The sequence below is a fragment of the Falco naumanni genome, chromosome 3, assembly GCF_017639655.2.
Source record: "Falco naumanni isolate bFalNau1 chromosome 3, bFalNau1.pat, whole genome shotgun sequence".
NCBI classification, from domain to species: Eukaryota; Metazoa; Chordata; class Aves; order Falconiformes; family Falconidae; genus Falco; species Falco naumanni.
In genome coordinates this window covers 13726493-13746191 of record NC_054056.1, presented here as the reverse complement: position 1 = coordinate 13746191, position 19699 = coordinate 13726493, and the positions used below count along the sequence as shown (strand labels likewise).

Here is a 19699-nt window from a genome sequence, read left to right as displayed (position 1 = left end):
GCGCTGCCGCTGCAGGCTTCACTCACCCGCGCAAAATTCCAGCGCTCCTATGTGCTGACAGCGAGGGCTGAATAAATTACAAGCACAAAGAGGTCAAGTAAGCAGTTTTATGGCTGATGGATTTATTTTTTTTATTTTTTTAAATAATTCTCCAAACCCAACAAAATGCTGTTTGTAATGCACAAAGAGAATTGTTCTGAAATTAATGTAGTGCACATAGGAAGGAAGGTAACTGATGAAACCACTTGGAAAAGGAGAGTGTCAGTGTTCGTGAGACAGAGAGATTTCTGGAAGGGTGCTTTCTTTGGAAGAAAGGAGAAAAACACAGGTATCGGTGTACAGGGCAGCCTTACTGCTGGCTTGTCGCCACATCTGATCTCTGCACAAAGATGAGCTTTTCCCACCAGCTTTAGAGAAGAGTGTAATCTAATTCTGTGGATCCACTTTATTTAAAGAGCGATAGACCCACACGCTCATTTTTACACATGGCAGAGCAGTAATCAGACATTTCTTTGATTGTTTTGACGCCCTTGATATTAGCCACTGATTTCTCTGTGTGTGTGTGTGAGCACAAGCAGCTTGTGCATGGCTGAATTATGTATTCCTTCCCAACTCCACGGGTGAAACCAGCCTCTTACCTGCACGGCTGAGCTAAGCTTCAGTGAGTGCCTATCACCCATCACTGTCAGGGTAATCGGCCCCCCGGGCCATGCGATTTCCAAAGCCACTGAACCTTGAGAGGATGGAGGAGTTGAAGGCCCTTCCCAAGGCTCCTGTTGTGGAGGATCACTCGCAGCTGATCTATTTAAGGCACCTGATCTCCTTCCAGTCCTTACGAAAACAATGCCATGGAGCCAGTAGAGGAGACTATATGGAAATACTAAGAAGGATATTCACACTGCCTGAGAACTTAGATATCAAAGCTGGGGCGTTCCTTCTCTTTCCTATAACTGATGGATAAGGACAGGCATTTATATTTCAATTAGACTTCTCCAGACCCTTTGGTGGATGAGTCTGTCTCTCAGAACTCGGGAATAGCAGCTGCCTAAACAACATACCAAACCTAGGCAGCGTGAACACACTCTTCTCACTTCCCCAAGCTGACAAATGAAGTTGTTGTGCAGCCAGGAGTTGAGGTATAATTCCCTAAATCCCAGCCGAGCATCTGAACCTCGCTAGGTCCGGGTTCCAGGGAGAATCGGACTGACCTGACTATACTTTGCAAGCAATAGGTGGTACCTGTATCCCACAGTGCCTCCACCCTCCTCTGCTACCAGCACGAACAGCTCCGTAAGAAGCCAACGAGACTTCAAAATGGATGTAGCTAAGCCAGCCTCAGAGGACAGAGGGAATACTTCTATAGGAGTAAGTCAGGGAGCGCATAGTGTAAGGCAACGGCATTTTCATCATTTCCTTAGCCTTGTAGAGACCTGATACCATGTCTATTCAAAGCAGGAGAGCCCTTTCCATCACTTGCCTTGCCTATCACTGTAGTGGCCCTCCTTGGCGTTTTAAGACTGACAATAGACTGCTGGTTTCCCTTAGTGAGCCTGGAGTAAGGCATCTGTAAGTCCACACTCTTCCTTTCAATGTCCATTTCAGGTGGTGTCACACAATGCAGCTTCTCACGTTCACAGCAGGGAAAAGGACAATGTATACAGTGTGAGTCATTCCTCAGGGAATATGTGAAACCAACCAGTTCACGCTCATTAGCTGCTCCCCAGCCTGCCCTACACTCATTAGAGATGTGATGTGAAACGTGGCAGCTTAAACAAGAGATGTCTGCACCAGCCCATTCTATCTCCCGTTTGTCACAAGAACAGAAGATATTTTTGGGCACTAGCCGGCAGCCCCAGTAACGTGCAGCAAAACTGACAAGCTGCAGCAAATTGGTTTGAGCCCAGTATGGAGACAATGGTCCCGGTCCCCAGCTGATGCGTGTGGAGCAAGTGGGGCTGGGGTGATTTGCACACAGAGGCCTGACTGCTTGTGTCTCTGTGGCAAAGGAGAAGGAAACTCTTTGAAAACCAAGGTGGGTGGTTGCTTTTTGGTGTGAGTCATCCATCAGGCAGGGTGCAGTTACTGGGTGTTGTCCCCTGACCTCTGGCTCAGAGGCCTCAAGACAAATCACTGCATCTCTCTCCCCAGCAGCCAAGCGGAGCCAGCTCCACCAGCTCCTTTGTCGCGCATTTTCAGACCTATCAGGGAAAGGGGCAATTGAGGATGGATATTGCCCCTGTGGTTTGTTTGCAAATTGCTGTGTATGTTTATGATGCCATAAAAAGGCAGCATAACGCACCAATACAACGTGCATTGTCTTTAAGACGTTTGCAATGGGCAAACACTTTGTATCCACTAAACCTTGGACTCTGTTTCCTGCTTAATTAAGAACCTACTGATGCATTTGGCTCCGTGAAAGCCCGGGACTCTGCTTGCTGAAGGAAGAGAAGAGGGCTGGGGACCGTTCTGTGTATAGGGGCTCGGTATACCAGAAATAAGCATCCTCGTCATGACTTTGTACACAAAGATAACAGAAACACTGGTCGAGAAGCCACATTGCTGGTCAGCTTTGCTTGCCAGCAACACTTTGTGTGTCGAAGAGCCTGAGACATGAGCAATGACTGCAAGTATCTTGTCTTTATCTCACCCTGGGAGCGTGACGCAACTATCAAACCTTCTTTTAAGCTGTCCAGCAGGAATAGATATTTTCAGATACGCAGATCCTGAACATTCCTCGGAGCCACTGCAGTTGTTTAGAAATAAACCAACAAAAGGGAAATGGGGCAGACTCATCAGATGGTTTGTAATTGGAACAAATTACCAAAACTTTGTGCTTTAGTTTCCCAAGTACAAGAGGAGAGGCTATTCTTGACCTGTATCAGGATGAAGTTAGTGTTTTAGAAGCTTCCTGATCTTTTAATAAAGAAAATAAAGAGCAGTATAATACTAACAGATGCAATCAAAGCCTTTATACCTACACATACCAATTTATATGTATGAGTGTGTGCAGATCAAGAACAGGGAAAGCATGCAAAAGCCCGGTGGCTAATGCATGTGAGGACCAGCTAAAAGCGAGGAAGGCTTGCCACTTCCAGCAACCTCTTGCCCACCGCAGGATGAACAGTCAAGGATGCTCCTAACAGCCAAACAAGCAGGGTGCTCCGTGCCTCTGGCAGTGACCTGGGGAGTCCAGAAATGGGGGTTCAGCACCTGCCTCCACTTCATTGCCCCAGAAGAGAATTGGGACCGTTTCTTCTACCCTCTCCTAGATCTCTAGCGATGTCACCTCTGTCCCTTGATGTCAGGCTTACGAGCTGGGGGGGGCAGGCGGTCCCCGCTGGGACCAGGAAGGTTCCGCTTCTCCCCCGCTGGCCTTGGCACGCAGGTAACAGTAACGGGGCGGGGGGCGGTTGGGGCAGGGGGCACCCGGTCCCCTTCCCCTGGGGAAGCCGGGCGCTTCCCGAGCGCAGCCGGGCACTCGGGGACAAGGCTGCTGCGGGGGGGCCGCAGCGGGACCCGCCCGGGGAGGGGGGCGAGCCCCGGGAGGCGGGGACCGGGCCGGGCCGGGCCGGGCCGGGCGGGGGCGGGATCGGGATCGGGACGGCGGTGCCGGCTCCGCGCCGCGCAGGTTAAGAGCCGCTGGGGCCGCGCCGGGAGCAGAGCGAGCCGAGCCGAGCCGAGCCGAGCCGAGCCGAGCCGAGCCGAGCCGAGCCGAGCCGAGCCGAGCCGAGCCTGTGCCTGTGCCTGTGCCTGTGCCCGTGCCCGTGCCCGTAACCGTGCCGAGCCGTGCCAGCATGGCCCAGCCGCGCTGCCGTTCCGTGCTCATCACCGGCTGCAGCCGGGGCATCGGGCTGGGGCTGGTGCGGGGGCTCGCAGCCGCCAGCCCCCCCCCGGACTTGGTCTTTGCCACCTGCCGGTACCCCGAGAAGGCGCAGGTAAGCGGGGGCTGCCCGGGGCGGGGGGGGGGGGGGGGGGGGATGCTGCCGGCCCGCGGGACCCCGCGCCTGCCCCGCTGCGTGCCGGAGCCCCCAGCCCCGGGGGCGGGCGGGGCCGGGCAGGGGATGCAGCCCCGAGCCCCGGTCCGGCAGTGCTGGCCCCGGGGGCTGGCGGGGAGGGGGCGGGGGAGGGAGAAGGCACTTCGGGGCCGCAGCATCTTTGCGACTAGGCGCCGGTGTCCCGGCAGCGAGTGCCCGGGGCGGGAGGGGAGCTGGGGGCTGAGCTGTCGCCCGGGGTAGGTGGCCGGATCGGATGGAGCCGGTGCCGTGAGTCTCCGAGGCTGGAGGTGAAATGAGCCCGGGGTGCTGCTATTCGGGTCCCTCTGGGCATTCCCGGGGGGAGGGGAGGGGAGCTGGGAGTCCCCCGGTCCCGGCCGGGCAGGCTGGGCAGCTGCAGCACCTCAGGGCTCCTGCCAGCCGCTCCCTCTTGCCCACGAGTTTCCCACTGGATTTGCAGCTGGAGATAAGACTATCCTGGCCTTCTCCAATTTTCCGTGGCCCGGGAGCCCTGCAGGGGCAGTCCACCCCCCATAAGCCTCCCAGTGAATCCCGTTACAGCTTTACTTGCCTCTGCTACACGGTGTCCCTGTGTCCCCAGAAGGAGCTCTGCCCCATCTTTCTCTTCCCTTTCTCCACTGAATTAAGTGCAAAGGCTCAAAGGAACGATGAATTAAACACTCCTCTTGGTGCCCTCCTTGGCTGCGCAGGGACCAGCACCTTCTGCTGCAAACGTAGTAGCTTTTGTTAAACGTTGCTGGTGAATTCACCTGCAGCCCTTTCCCCCCTCAGCCAGCATCCCTGCTGCTACAGCACAGCAGCGATGTGTCTGGGCTCCTTCCCCAGTCCTAGACTGTTATAAATGACAAATGAAACCTTTGGGAGGCAAACTGGAGAGGGTTATCAAGCCACTCACTTCACAGCTACTGGTGTCCTTTGGTGCATCTCTAGTCTGCTCTTGACTCTCCTCAGTAAGGTAGAACGCGGCTAGGGCAGCACGACAATACACGCAGGTATCCTCCTCTTTCCTGGGAAAGCTCTAGTGCTCCAGAGCTGCCAGAATCTGAGCTCTCAACCCTGCGGCTGTCTCGCACCTACTGTGCCACAGGCATCCGATAGGAGAACTGATCCCCAAAGCCCTGCTCCCGCATCTCCCCTATTCCAAGCACGGCACAAGGCTGCCTTAGTGAAAGACACATTCCCTGGCATGTGCAGAGCTAAACGGAGCTTATGCGTCTGTTCCCTTACAGTGGACTTTATTCTTTTCAGTGCAAATTGTGGTCACGCCATGCTAGCAATAAAGAAAATGTAGGGACTTTGTTTACTGCTTAGCTACACAAAAATTTTAAAAGGTGGTGCCGCAGCTGCCCCTTCCAGGATGGCAGTGCCGAGCTGGCTCGGGGGTGCCTGCAGTCTGACCACCCGCTTCTCCAGCAGCACTGTGCTGCTCTACAGGTACTTATGAAACCGAAGGAAAAAGGCTTAATTTTGTTTCTTGTTATTGAAAAAAATAACTCTCCAGCACTAAGGCACGTTTAGGATCTTTCTGAATCGAATTGCTGAGGAACAGACTGAACTCTGGTGCACAAGATTGCCTTTCAGAGGCATTGATTCCTGCAGCTTCCCCCCTCTGCCCCCCTTCTGCAGTAGACGAGCTCCTGAACAGGTATTCGCTACCGTTCTGTTCGCTTTTCACTCCTGTTACAAGACCTGGCGTGTGTCCCAGTTGTATTTCCTATTAGTGATTGCACAACAGCGTGGTACAGGAAACCAGCAGAGACATATGACCTGTTGTGAGATAGAAATCTCCCTGCTTGGTTGTTTGTTCTAAAGCTGCTTGAGCCGGTGCTGAGGGAGGTTCTCTTTTTCACCAATCGGCCCTTGTGTTCAGCAGGGATTTCTTGTTATAATGATCTTGGATCAATTACATGGAGAAGTGAAATGGTTCCTTCCGTAGGAAGAGCTTCCTAGGAAACGTTACACAGACATATCTGAACAGAACTTGTGAGCTTCTTCACATTGCCAGGACTTAAAAATCTTGAGCAAAAAGGCTGGTAAACCTGCACCAGAAGATGAAATAGCCTTCAAAAAGTGCAGTGTGCCTGGGAAGAGTTGGGGTCACTCCTTGCTTCCAGCAGTGGAAACCTGGAAAGACTGCTGGCAGTCACAGGAAGCTGGCCAAGGGCCACATTCCAGTAACCCCCAGTGGCCATTCTGCAGGCCACATGGGATGCATCCTAAGTTTCCCCCCCCCCCTTTTATTTTTTTGGTGATGGGGGGAGGCAAGGTTTGTCCTTGGTGCATCAGGGTAGGTTTTTGTTCTTTGTAAGGACCTCTAGGCCATGTGCTGTGCTTTGGCAGTACATCAATAGAAACCTCTGCAGCCAGCTGAAAGCATATTTCTAACAGATGGGTTTGGAAACACAAGGAAGGGAAATCTTTACTAAAGGTATTGTAGTAGTCTCACTACTATTATCTGTCTCATCTGCAATGCATACAGTTGGCACACAACTTTCTGACCTTTTGGGGTGTTTCCACCATGCCACTACTCCTAGCTGGCAGAGGGCAAGCACAGACGTGCTTGAGCCTCTAGCAATGGGAGTTTTAATACCATATACGACCGTCTCAAAGCTTGGATCCAATTTGGCAATGTTGCTTGAGTGTGGTGTGGTAAGGAAAGGCCAAAGTTCAGTGACTTTCTTTTTTTTTTTTTTTTTCTTTTCTTCTTTCCCAGAGAGAAAACTTTGCCTTCGCTAACTTACCAGTCAGATCTTAACCCCCCAGCGTTCAGGTTCCTGTACTCCTGGGGCTGGCACCGCAAACTTGTCTTCATACACATCAAATGGGCTTTGCCCATCTAAGATCCCTTTGTTGACCATGCAGCCTGGGCTGGAGAGCTGAGTGACTTGTTCTTTCTCTGCACACTTGAGCACTCGGTACTTGCTTTTCCTCTTGACAGTGACTCAAGTGGTCTAATTTATCTAATTTAGTTTCTTCCCACTTTGCTTTGTGGTAAGTGACCATATGAAAAATCCTGCACTGTCCCCCAGTTCCTCTCCAGCACTGGAGGATGAACTTGGAGACAGGCAACTTTGGATAGTTCTCTTAAATTCTGCTCTCATCTGGTTTGATAGAGCAGCATTTCCCTGTTGCAGAGTGCAGGGAGGGCAAAAAGGATGGGAAGATCTTAAATGAAAAGCTTTTTAAAAATAACCTTCCAGTTTTTAGAGGAAAAGTGATTAAATATGCTTAGCTACTGGCAAATCCAGTGCTCATCTTGGGGACAACAGTCAGCAGCAATTCCTTGGTATCGGAGACTTATCCAGAGAATCTCTCAGCAGAGTGTATGCTGTTGCAGAGAGGACTGCATACTTCAGAGTCCTCCAAACAGTGGGCAGCCAAAAGCCCCCAAGGACCTGACTTAAGAGAGATGCTGAAGAGTCTGACTTTGCTTTCCTCTGCTTACTACAGAGAGCAGCACGTCTCCTGTAACTTGCAAATCCTGGGGTAATGCCGAACAGCTGCAAGCTTTCACATGAGCCTGCGCTGGCAGAAGTTGTAATAACTTGAGTTCTTGTGCTGAATAGCTTCTAGGTGGCCTCCACAGAACATTTGCCTAACAAATGGGCTTTAGATCACACGATAACATGCAGCAGGCCTGCAGGCGCATCTAGATAACCGCTGCTCCTCCTTGAAAAGTACCATGCTAGACTCCTTCAGCCACACTTTGATGCTGATCTGCCTTTACTTGGGCTGCTTCAGCACCGAGAGTGGAAGCAACTACATCTCCCTTGCAAAATAATCCTGGGTGTCCTCTCTTTGCACTCCAGATGGACAAAACCACAGTACAGTTATGATTAGCCAGCCTGTACGGGCTTGTGGACCCATCTGTAATTATCCCCAGCTCCTGCTTTTCTTTCTTGCTCTTGCTTCCCCCATCCTGCTTCCCCGTAAAAGGGAAAAACCCCTCCGATCTGAAGTCTTAAGACTACACCTGATGATGGTGCAGCCCCAGTAGTCCCCCCTCTGACTTGCTGAGGTGCAGAAGGAAGCGAGGTAGCTGAAGGGATCCGAATGGCCACGGCGTAAATCCATTTACAGGGCTCAGAGTACTCAGCTTGGCTCTGCCAGGCTGTGCTGAGAGCTGACCGTGGGACCTCGGGACAGGAGCATCTCTTGTTCCTCGTGCTCTCCCGCAAGCCCAAGTGTGTTCCCAGGTGAACAAGAAAGCGTTCAGTTCCTCGCTGCTCAGGAGTCCTCTGCTGGGCTCTGGAAAGCTTCCAGGGCTTAATGTGCTGTTTCCTTTCCTCTGAAATAGGAGATAGTGTTACCAACAGTGCTGTGTCTCTTCCCTTGTCAGACACAGAGCTCTCACTGAAGTGCTTCTGCACACTGTCAGGTTTTTTTGGTTGTTTTTTTTTTTTGTTTGGTTGTTTTTTTTTCTGTGCTACATATTTTAGCCGTGTGGTCTGCTGTTGGAAGGAGCAGCTGAGCAATCTCTGGAGCAGCGCTCTAGCAAGATAGATGTGTTATATCGGACAAAGGGGGCATTCCTGAAGCCTTTATAATTTGGGGTTATTGCAGTGTTGGGGTTTTTTTTTCTCCCCCTGGAACTCTTTTGCACTTCCTATAGCATTAAGGTCTGGCTCCTCTTGAGTCAGAGAGAACTATGGATTTGGGGCAGCCTGTAGCAGCCTGGTGTAAGCTATTACACAAGCAAACAGTAAGTTGGCTGTACACTGTGATACTGAATAGCCTGTCTCAGAGAGACATGGGCAAATATGATACACCTTTGACTTTGCCCTCACTGCAAGCAGGATGATGTGAAGGATACCCGAGCACCCTTTGCCTGACAGAGCTACCTACAGACTATGTTAGTTGCTTGATTGCTTCCAAGTGCCCTACTAGAGCCCAGTCCTTTCCAAGAGTTGTAACTGAGGTGGATAATGCTTTCATAAAGAAGGCAAAGTAAATCCTGCTTAATGGCAAAGACAACATAACATTCCCAGTTGAAATCTAGCAGTAAATATTCCGTGTACTGATGAAGCTGTATCTGGAGCCTTGAGCACCCAGAGGATCCTGTTTAAATTGGAGTAGGCTGGCTCTTTTTAAATTGTAATTAAAATCAGCAAGCGGGAAACAACAGATGCTAATCAGAGTTTAATTTTTTCTTGGAATCCCTGAGAGCTGATTCTCAGGGGTAACCATTCAGGTGCAGAGCACTCCTAGAGCTACTACGCTAAGCACAGTATTAGGGGGATGTGTTGTGGTTTTATGTTGGTTTTGTTTGTCTCGTTTGTTTTTAAATTGGCTATCACAGAACGTTAACTAAAAATTACTTAGTCTGGGATATGTTGGCTGTACCTGGTGTCTTTAAATGAAACTGTGTTAACTGAAATTAAAATACAAGCTGCACTTCAAAAAGCAGTACCAATGAGCTGACTTATTCTTACGCATGCATTGCCATTACGGGCTGCACTGGCTCTGCTCCAAGACTTTGTCTTCTCCAGGGATTCAACCTCTTTGTCCTGGGAGCCGTGCCTCTGCACTAGCATGTTGGCATTCCAAAAAGTGAGCACAAGTCTGCTTCAAAAAAAACCCTTGCACGTAGCTTTGGTGGTGTAGGTTGGTTTGTTGTTTTGGGTGGGTTTTTTTAAGTTGTAATTTTGGTGGGAGTTTTGTGGTTTGTTTTTAATGGGGGGAGAACATGGCACTTGACTGATGACAACAGTGAGTTTCAGGAAAACTTATCCCTTCAGTGGGGAGTCAATAGCTAGCATATGCATGCATTGCAGTAATATTTTCGGAGTTCTCTAGACACAGAGGACGTTTGATCTCTCTGACCAAAACTCCTTGGAGTGGGGGAAGAGGAGAAGCAGCATACGTGACTGGTGGCTTGAAATGGCTGTATCTGATTGCGCTGCATGAATTGGTCTCTGGTCCTCCTCTCCACCTGCTCCTTCTAGTCACAGTAGGGAAAAGAATAGGCTTTTCTGCAATTTTTAGGTTTCCTAACTGGATTTTTCAGCTTATGTTTATATCAGACAAAGTAACATTCTTGACGACCAAAGCCATCTGAGTTAGCTTTATGCCTGGAAGCTGCTTCTGAGAAACATAAACCACTGACGTGGGAGTCACTCGTTAACTAAGTAACCAACTGAGTGGAAAAAACATTGAGTTTTAAACCTGATTTGCATGCAGCAATTGTAATTTCACGCTGTGTGCTGGAGAAGGCTTAATGCTACAGTGTTTGGAGTTCTTATTTGAACGTGTTGCTTATTCACTTCACAAAACATCTCTGGCCTTTTAGCAATAGTGTTAGAAACATAGCCTGTTTCTGCCAGAGAGTAAAGCAGTCTGACTATACACAAATGAACAAACCCTGAGAAGCCAAAACACTTCTGAGTTTATTATCAAGTAAGTGATACTGTCAAACTGAAGTCCAGTGAACAGTCCAAAGCTACATAATTATTGCAGGCCTTGACATGGCAGAACTATTTCATGCCTGACTATCAATAAACAAGATAGTGTGTTCTGGGCCTTTAATCTGTTGAAAACTGTCCCACTAAGCCCTATCCAAGGGGAGGAATGTCTTCTGGCTTTGTGCTTCTGACTTGTTCCCCTTCCTTCCCTCCCCCCCTAACAGCCTTAACTGCAGTTGTAGATCGTCCTCAGGGGACGAACAAATTTTCTGAACGAGCCTGGAGAGAATCCTGCAGAGTACGAACAGAGATAAAAGTTGTAATGCATTATAGCTTGACAGAGGACACGGAGTCCCTAAGTGTCTCCAAGTGGCAAAAAGTACTCTTTCAAAACCAGCCCCCCAACCCCCGTTTCCAAAGGGCTCCTAAAGAGATGGATTTGCTTGACCTGGAATGTTTGGCCAGGGTTGCTCAGTCTCCTAAAAGGGGCTGGGAGTGTGTGATCCATCTGTTACATTTGGCCACACATCCCACTTGGCTACATGGCATAGAAACCTAAGTATTCCGTCTGGGCCTATAAATCCAGTTGGGACATACTTTGTCCAGCAGCAACACTGGTATAGTACTCATTTTCTCAAGAACACTAGTCATTCCTCTACTGAGAGTAGCAGACAGATGACTGAATTACAGCTATCTAGCAGGAACAGGGTTCTTCTCGTGGACACTTGCTGTGTATGGAGCTGATTTAATGTGTGCTTTACCTTGGGTTACAAGAGTTGAAGCTAACAAGAGTGCTGGCAAACAGAATTTCCATGGGAAAAGCGCTAGGAAACTTCCTTCAAACAGTAGTTCCAGATGGCTTTTCTTAAGCCTTCCTGTTGCGCTAAACTGATGTCTAGCACTAGCTGAGCTTCAGGAGAACTACACTTTTCTTACAGAAGTGGGGAATTACTGGCTTGGAATGCAGTCTGAGCACCATGGTGGTCTGCTGTGGAACTGGCAATGGCAGCTGCCTGATCAAAGACCTTTGGTTACACTGCAAACACACCCTGGAGCTGTACAAACTGAGAACTAACTCTATAATCTGGCATGCTGGTATCTTGACTAAGCAGGTGAAGAGTCCAGTTTCTTGCAGCAGTTGATCTTGTCCTCCAGAAAGCTGCTCAGCAGTTGGAAAGCAAAGTAGTATCACTGCCTTCAGTCCCATTATGAAAAGAAATGGCAGTTACAATTCTGGAGGTGCAGATCTCGAACTGTTTTATATAATAGCCACGGATATATATGTATATATGTATAAATATATATTAAAAAGATAACTCAAATAATTTCTTCTTCCCAGGAACTCCAGCAGCTTAGCAAGCAATACAGCAATATCAAGCTTCTCCAACTGGGTGAGTAAAGGGCTTAAGTATCTTCAACTAATCAGGCGAGTGCATCTTAAGCAACAGGTCTACTGGGTGATCAGTAGCTGTACATGACCTCCAGCAGCTGAAAATGATCACCCTTACGATAACACTGGGGAAACATAATCTATGTAAAGTCTTCTGTGCGTTGTCATCTCTGTGTGCTGCCTCAATGTCCCCATTCAGGCTACTGCCTTAGCTATAGTTTAGCATATGTTGTATAGTGCCAGAATGGCACCTGAACCACATGCTTCACTGTTCACCGTGGCTATTCTTGGCTCCTCTGTGCAGATGTGGTCTGTGAAAACAGCATCAAGAAAGTAGTCAAGGAAGTGGAAGAAATTGTGGGAGACAAAGGTCTGAACTGCCTCATTAACAACGCTGGCATCAATGTGATTGCTTCCTTGGAAGAAGTCACAGCAGAGACAATGCTCACCACTTACGAAACCAATACAGTTGCCCAGCTGATGGTCACCAAGGTAAGAACTGGGAAGAATGTGTTTAACCTATAGTACTATGTGAGGCTTTGCCACTAGTGAGCTGGACATGTAACCAAAGCATTTGTCGCCTTGGAACTGCACAGATATGGTTCTGATGTCAAACTGTATGCCTAGCGAGTGGCGAGAGATCCTTTTTATCAAAGATCTTTCTCTTTGTTTAAATCCATCTGGTATGAGGTCACTTCCGTGGACAGGCTGGGTTAGGAGGTGGGCAGAAGAGGCTGAAGGTCCTTGCTATTTTCAGCTGGCTGTTATAGAAAGGTTTCCTATGGTCAGCTTGTCCGGAGAGCCACCACCATTCTGTGCTGGTGGTATAGAGTTGTACGGCAATTCTTCACAGAGCAGAACCTGAGAGTCCAGCTTGCCTTGAAGGGGCCAAATTAAAACCAATTCTTGTTTTCACAGGCATTTCTACCCCTTCTGAGGAAGGCAGCTCAGCTGAGCACAGGAATGGGCTGCCATAGAGCTGCCATTATCAATATGTCCTCTCTTGCTGCCTCCATGCAACTCGTCCAGGCAAATGAGATGTTCCTCAAGGTCTACCCCTACAGGATAGCGAAGGTTTGTAGGCTGCCCTGGGCTGTGCCTTGCTGGGTGCCGGCAGGCCTGTGAGGTAAAGACCACTCTGAGCTTAGGAGGATGATGTGAGGTCTGCAGCACCTCCTTGGGCAGGCTGACACAGGAACTGTTCTTGTTCTTCATGAGGGTGGAAACAGGACCTTGAAAACCATATATCTGGAGCAAGCACACCAGCTTCTTAAAAACAGATGCTCCATCGCTACCCTGATACAGAACCATTTCAGAGGCACTTGGCATTCAGGGAAGAACTGATGCCCTCAGGTGTGTGTCCTATTAGCTGTGTTCTTTTCCACCCCAAGCAAGATAGGCATGAAACTCAACAAAAGGTGTGCTGACCTGTACATGGTAGAGCTGATTAGCGAGAGGTGGAGTTTTTCAGTTTTGTCACATCCAGAAACTGAGTTTGTACCAACAGTCAAGATTAGACATACAGTTTCTCTTACACCGCCTACTCGTAAGCTGTTAATATGCTTGTTTTCCCTGTTCAGAAGTAAAAACCTGAACGTTTGTGCAGTGATTATTGCAGAAAAACACAGTCCTTATGTCAACATTATTTTCCCCGCAGCTCCTTAGGAGTTTCAAATACTACTTTGTCTTCCATCACAACTTAGTGTTGTCTTTGGGCAGTAAGCTTATGACGATAGAACTTTTGCAATACGTCTCTTAACAGCTGTACGTGAGAATGAAGCCCCCACTAAGTCTGGATAAATTACTGTGATACTGCTACTGCCCCTTCATTTGTCAGGAGACATCATGATGGAAGGCAGGTGCCAATTAGCTTGGGTCTTGCTCCAGGCTTGTAAAACCAGCACACTAATAGATGGTTTCCACTGTTGTAGACAGCACTGAATATGATCACCAGGTGTCTTGCTGCAGACTTGAAATCGGATGGAATTCTCTGTATTTCTTTGCATCCAGGCTGGCTTCAGACAGACATGGGTGGAAACATGGTAAGTGACATCTCTTTGAAAATGTGAAAGACTTCCTTGTTGTTCCAGCCCCTGAGCAAGAACCCACTGCACAGCATACACTTCCATATGCTGCAGGGCCATGCTATGAAAAATGAAAATACTCCCCCCCCTTTGATTCTAGTAACTTCTTAAATGCATTTGATTCTCTTCTGTACGCTGTTCCTAGTAATGATCTAAGCTTGATTTGCTCTAGGCTCCCATGCAGGTGCAAGAGGCTATCCCAGGCATTCTCTCCGTCCTGGACCGTCTCGGTGAAAAAGAAAATGGTTCCTTCCTGGACTGGCAAGGGGAAACTCTACCGTGGTAGAAGTGCACAGTATACTATGGAAACAGCACGTCAGTCACTATTTAACTTGTGCCACTAATGTCTGTGTCTCTACTGTTTTCTTATACACTACTAGCTGAAGTAGCCAGTCTGATATCCCGCCTCTCTTTAGGTATACTTGGAAAGCAAGGTGGCTGACTTGGTATTGCTACTGCTCTGTTCTAATGCTTTCTGCAAATACTACTGTGTTCTTAGTAATGGGCATCTCCTGGAACCATCTAAAATAAGTTAAAACTGCAAGTTAAATCCAGGGGCTGGTTCCTCTTCACTTCCGAAACCAGGGTGGGCCTCTCACTCTGAGGTCAGGTCCTTTACTTCTGCAAAGAACAAGGCCAGTGCAGGCTGTCAGGTTCCATAAAGTTCAGTCTGCTGGAGACACGTCTCTAGAAAAGGTCCTTTGGTTTCTTTCAGTCCTAACTGAGCCAAGGCTGAAATTGCCCAGCTCTAAACTACGTGAATTTTGTGCTTCTGTAAATTCCTCGGCAACCTTTGAGTGTCCCCAGGTTGACAGCACACACCAGACACTTGCTTTGTTCCCAGGGCATGACTGATATCCTGATACGGGGGCGGGAATGTTGTTTTGTACATAAACTTCTAAAGCATCTTCAATAAAGTCTTGTTTAAACAAATAGTCTGTTTACTGAACCACTGCGGTTATTTTTCTGTGTATGTACGTTTGTCTACGTAGGTTGCTCTTCCCTGACCAGGGAATGGTACTTCTGCCTTGCAGGAAGGAACTAGGCATTGCTGTCTCCTTCGGGCTAGGTGGGTTTAACATGGTGGGGTGTACCTGAAACTGGGGCAGACCCTTGTTCTGGTCTGAACTCCTAAAAGCATCTGGTGAAAAGATCTCTGTGTTCTGGCTGAGATAGGGATAAAAGCAAAAAGTTCTTTGAAGTCTGGGATTTGCTTCAACATCGCTCCCTCATGCCAGCTGATTAGGCATTTTCATGCTGTGCCAAGATGGTGGGTTCCTGTACCGAGTAAGAAAAGACAAAACAGCAGCCAGGTAAGTGGGAGAGACAGGTGTGGCTGCTCCTGGACAGCAGCCACTGTGAGATCTGCCCTCAGATGCAGCTGACGGTGTGAAAGAGAGTTCTCTAGCTGCCTTTCGTGATCCCCACATCGACAAGGATGTAAAGTCTCACTGTAAAAACTGCTTGTTCTGCCACACTTCGGCTCTCAGACCGATTCTCAGTGATGCGCTGCTGTGACCAAGCAGGTGAACAAAACGCAGTGCCTTCCTATCAGCTGAAAGCTATTGACTTTCCATCTCCAAGTGTGACTGTTGTATCAGCACAAACCCGGTAGGTAAGGGGCGAGCTCAGTTTGAACTAGTTGAGCTATTTAGTTTGAATCAAATGTCAGATGCTGGGTGTGGAAAAGGAGCAGATGTGCCTTCCGCAGCCTGCTGCGTGGCGTGCTGATAGGAATGCTCTGAGACGAGGGGAATTTTACCTGTGTGCTTAACTGTAAATGTTGGAACTAACGTATCCATGGCATTGCTGAGCTGTACAATGTCACATTATGTAGTTTAGTTACTAGTAGAACGCTCCATTGTATAGTTTAGCTACAATAGTAGGTAAGAACCGGGCTGAAACCGAGACATGAGCCCCGAGTGCTGAAACAAGGCAGGGAGAAGGTCATGAAAAGGATGAGAAGATGAAAGGATGAAGGTGTCCCAGAGGACCCCGGACCCATTAGGCCACGTATGTGTAGTAAGAGTGTAGATATGATAAGTAGTGCATGGAACCGTAAGGAGTATGCCAACAGTTTCTCAGAAATGTCATTAATAGGTATAGATTGGCCATATAAAGATAAATGGTGAACAAAGTCAGGATGTGCGTTGGGCGGAACTTATCCCCCGTGCATCCAGCTTCGAAACTAAAGCCTGCCGGCTCTCTAGCGCTCCAGACGGGGTATTAGAGGGTTTTGTCTCCGGTTTTCCGTTCTCAGCTCCCTGCCCCGCGATTCCGCCGGCCGGCAGCAGGAGAGCAGAGCTGGCTGTCCGGCAGCAGGCCCCGCCAGCGCCTCCCCGGGCGCGCCCAGCCCGCAGCAGCTCCGAGGCGGGGCCCTGCTCCCCTGAGGGCCGCGGCCCCTGCGCGCCGCCGCGGCCGGCCCGGCCCTGGCGCCTCCCCCGGCCTCCCGGTGCGCTGGGCCGAGCACCTCCACCCGGCTGGACGGCGGCCGAAGGCACCCCGCCGCCTCGGGGCTGCGGCCTGGCCCTCCCCCGCCCCGGCATGGCTGCCCCGGGGCCGGCCGGCGGGAGGAGCGGGGCTGCCCGCACAGCCCGGCCCGGCCGCGCCTCACGGCGCCTGCGCAGCGGCCGGAAGTTCCGGGGCAGCGGCGGGCGGGGACGGTGAGCGATGGCGGCCGGCGGGCTGCGGGCCGTGCCTGGGGCCTGGGAGCGCCGTGCCCGGGGAGCGGGGCGGTGGTGGGGCCGCGTAGCCCCGTGGCCGGGGGGCGGAGCGGGCCGGGGCCGGGGCCTGGTAGCCCCGTGCCTAGTGGTCCCGTGGCCGTGGAGCGGTGGCGGGGCCTGGTAGCCCCGTGCTCGTGCCCGGGTAGCCTTGTGCCCAGGTAGCGGGGCGGTGATGGGGCCAGGTAGCCCCGTGGCCGGGGAGTGGGGCAGTGGCGGGGCCTGGTAGCCCCGTGCCCGGGGAGCGGAGTGGGGCAGTGGCGGGGTCTGGTAGCCCCGTGCCCATGGCCTGGTAGCCCCGTGCCCGTGGGGTGGTGGTGGGCCCTGGTAGCACCGTGCCCTGGTAGCCCCATGCCCGGGGCAGGAGGCTGCCCACCCCCCGGAGCACAGGGCTGCGGTCCGTCCCGCCTCGGGAGCGGCCTGTTCCTCAGGGCCTGGGGGCGGCGGGCAGCCGGGCTGGGCCTGCAGGGACCTTGTTTTGAGCCTGGAACAGCCGAGGTTTCCTCAGTTGCCTCTGCGGCCCCACTAAGCCCCTGGTTGTGGGCCAGGCCCCCCCAGCAAAACCCAGCAGCCTGGCGAGGAGAGGAGGAGGGTGCTTAGAGTGACTCAGCCCATTTTTGGATTTGTTTTTTTTAAGCAGCATGTTCACCTCAATGAGTAAATGTCCTTATTTTAACAGTCATTACAGTCTGGCTACGGACAGAGCAAAACAATATGTTAATATCACAGCTGACTTCTAGGTTACTGAAGGCTTCACGAATTGCAGGTAAACTGATGTTGTGTGACCTCGGTTTCTGTTTGGTTGTTTTTGGTTTTTTTTTGTTGTTTTTTTTTTTTAATTTTCCTAAGGTAATGAGGCTCCCAGGAATTTATTTCCCAGGAAGCAGTGCAAGAGTGGTGAGGCTGTTGTTCATTCAGAGGTTTTCAAATGTTCGTATGTCTCTGATCTGTTCTCTCCGTACTGTGTAGTTCTGATCTGACCTCTTTTAAGCTCAGGAGGAGATTCTTTAGCCACAGAAAGGCTTAATGCAGTGAACAGTTCCCTGTTCCAAATGGTACTTACACACAGCTTACACGATAAAGCACTGTATAATGTATTTTTAGCAGGTGGCATTACAGCAGCATAATTAAATTCAAATTAAAAAAGACTTGTTTATGTGCTGGGAATGTAATTTTTGTAAGCAAATTCCTTTGTTAGATTATTCTGGCCAGAGTTACCTGGTGGTTTGAGAGCTGGGCAGAGTTTTTCTTAACATTCTGTTTGACAATTCTGCCTCTTAAGTGACGTTCTTTTCTTCTCAAAGGCCACCTTTTGCCAAGGTCCGTGTCTTCCTTTCTTTGCTATCATTCTACATCTGCACGCTATAGCACACAGCCATCTAACAATAGCGGAGCCCAGCCTCAGCAGTGGTATGCTCTGGACCCTGAACTGGAAGAGGTGCTGATCCCCAGAAAACTTTCCATCAGCCCCTTAGAAAGCTGGCTGACAGTTCGATACCTGCTACCTAAAGCAGAAGTCCTTAATGCTCAGGAAGAAGCGGGCTATGAACCTCTGCAGCGATATGACTGTCCTCCATCTTACGAGGGAGCTGATGTGGAGGAAGGAGAAGGAACAAGTAGCAACAATCTTCAGTGTAAGAATGTTTTGAAGATTCGCAGAAGGAAAATGAATCGACACAAGTACAAAAAGCTGCTAAAGCGAAGAAAGTTTGTACGGAGGAGGATAAAGGAAGGTCGCAAGAAGAAGCGTCAGGTGAGCTCAGGGTAGAGAGAACTTCTTGACATAAATGTCCCCTCTTCTCAAACTGGCCTCTGTTCAGGTCTCAAACGATGTGTTTAAGTGGAATTTATTTGGGTAAAAATGGCAGCAACTCAGAGCGCCTTAATAAATTCGGTATTTACTAGTACAATAGCTTTTTCTGTTTTGTGTTTGACCTGTACATCTTCAGAACCTGAAATGTAGAATATTTCTGTGGTTGTAAACATACATGTGCGACAGTTACTGAGCGCGATTTCTGTTGCATGACAGAAACTTCTAAATGCATGTGGCTAAGAGAGAAAAATTTTAGCATTTGTGTGAAAGATTAATTCACGTGTCTGCATTATATCAGGGAGACTGGTTTAATCCTAATTTATCTCCTGTCTTGCCAACATCCTCAAGTGCTTCCTATTGTCTTTTTCTATAGAGAAGCCTTTTACTTCCCATAATAGAAGGGGTGAGGGAAGACATGGGCCTTCATTCAAGCTGTAGATGGTCTCATTCAATGCTTTCACTAGTCTGTTAGGTTTGCTATAATATAGTTTAGCTCATTCTCTGGTAATTTTCACCTTGCCTTGATGCAAATTGGGGTTAATTGTTACTCCGTTTCTTCAGATTTGTAGGAAGCAGTGCTGAACACACTGTCATGAGGAAAACCTCTTTCTTAAGTTTCATTTTCTGTCTTCTCAGTTTTCCTCACACAGGACTTTTAAAATAATGCTACCAGAATCCTATTGCATTTTAATGTATTTTCTGCAGTAAGGCTAATTTGACACATAGAGCAAGCTGTCTACTTAAAACCATAAAGCATTTGGTTCTTCTGTGTGTGTAACATCTAGATTCTACTTGGTACATGTGGGCAGTGGCTGAATACTTAAATGTTGCTTTGAGCTGTGTTACCATTTCTTTTTTTTTCTGTTTTAGATAAAATTTGAGAAAGATTTGGAGCGCATCTGGAAAAGAGCTGGTTTGAAAAGTCCTCCTGCGGGATGGCAGACACCCAAGATATTTCTGAAAAGTTCAAAGCGATAAAAACACTTGTAATGAGTTTTAACATGTAATTGTAATTAAAAAAAATATTTAAGTATGTGGATTACATTTAACCTTTTTCTGAGTGTGATGAAATTAGTAGGAGGAAACTTTCAGTCTTGGTGAGCAGTTTTCCAAGGACAAACCTGACAGCAATATGCTTTTTCTCCCCAAAAGAATGGTGGGAGCTCTTGTATAGTGACATGGTGCTGCTGTGTGCAGTCCCGTGCTGCTGCCCCCAGCTGTATGTTAGGGCAAAGGTATCAAAGATCACAGATGAATTTATGAAGATTAGACTGAACA

At 49.1% G+C, this 19699-nt stretch overlaps 2 protein-coding genes across 4 annotated transcripts; both read left to right on the top strand.

Annotated features, from left to right (window-relative positions):
- The first annotated feature begins 3691 nt into the window (after positions 1-3691).
- Positions 3692-14821, top strand: LOC121084191 (C-factor-like). The gene is made up of 6 exons (XM_040585371.1): positions 3692-3935; positions 11754-11805; positions 12109-12296; positions 12723-12878; positions 13736-13846; positions 14061-14821. The coding sequence occupies exons 1-6, from the start codon at positions 3795-3797 to the stop codon at positions 14172-14174; spliced, it is 762 nt and encodes a 253-aa protein (XP_040441305.1). The 5' UTR covers positions 3692-3794; the 3' UTR covers positions 14175-14821.
- A 1631-nt stretch (positions 14822-16452) lies between these two features.
- On the top strand, positions 16453-19454 carry AURKAIP1 (aurora kinase A interacting protein 1). Of its 3 annotated transcripts, none has more exons than XM_040585373.1 (4): positions 16453-16551; positions 17288-17374; positions 17913-18361; positions 19292-19454. In XM_040585373.1, exons 2-4 carry the CDS (start codon positions 17323-17325, stop codon positions 19397-19399), a joined length of 609 nt encoding a protein of 202 aa, XP_040441307.1. In that variant the 5' UTR covers positions 16453-16551; positions 17288-17322; the 3' UTR covers positions 19400-19454. The 3 variants fall into 3 exon arrangements, with proteins under 3 accessions (XP_040441307.1, XP_040441308.1, XP_040441306.1); XM_040585374.1 differs by lacking the exon at positions 16453-16551 and adding an exon at positions 16601-16769; XM_040585372.1 differs by lacking the exon at positions 16453-16551 and adding an exon at positions 16769-16793.
- The last annotated feature ends 245 nt before the right edge of the window (positions 19455-19699 follow it).

Bases quoted from the DNA above. Each gene is read 5' to 3' on its own strand.
- LOC121084191 (XM_040585371.1), top strand. From the start codon at position 3,795: ATGGCCCAGCCGCGCTGCCGTTCCGTGCTCATCACCGGCTGCAGCCGG. The intron at 11,806-12,108 runs GTGAGTAAAGGG...TCCTCTGTGCAG, and splicing joins TATCAAGCTTCTCCAACTGG to ATGTGGTCTGTGAAAACAGC. The intron at 12,879-13,735 runs GTTTGTAGGCTG...CCACTGTTGTAG, and splicing joins ACCCCTACAGGATAGCGAAG to ACAGCACTGAATATGATCAC.
- AURKAIP1 (XM_040585372.1), top strand. The intron at 17,375-17,912 runs GTAAACTGATGT...TTCTTCTCAAAG, and splicing joins GAAGGCTTCACGAATTGCAG to GCCACCTTTTGCCAAGGTCC. The intron at 18,362-19,291 runs GTGAGCTCAGGG...TTTCTGTTTTAG, and splicing joins GTCGCAAGAAGAAGCGTCAG to ATAAAATTTGAGAAAGATTT.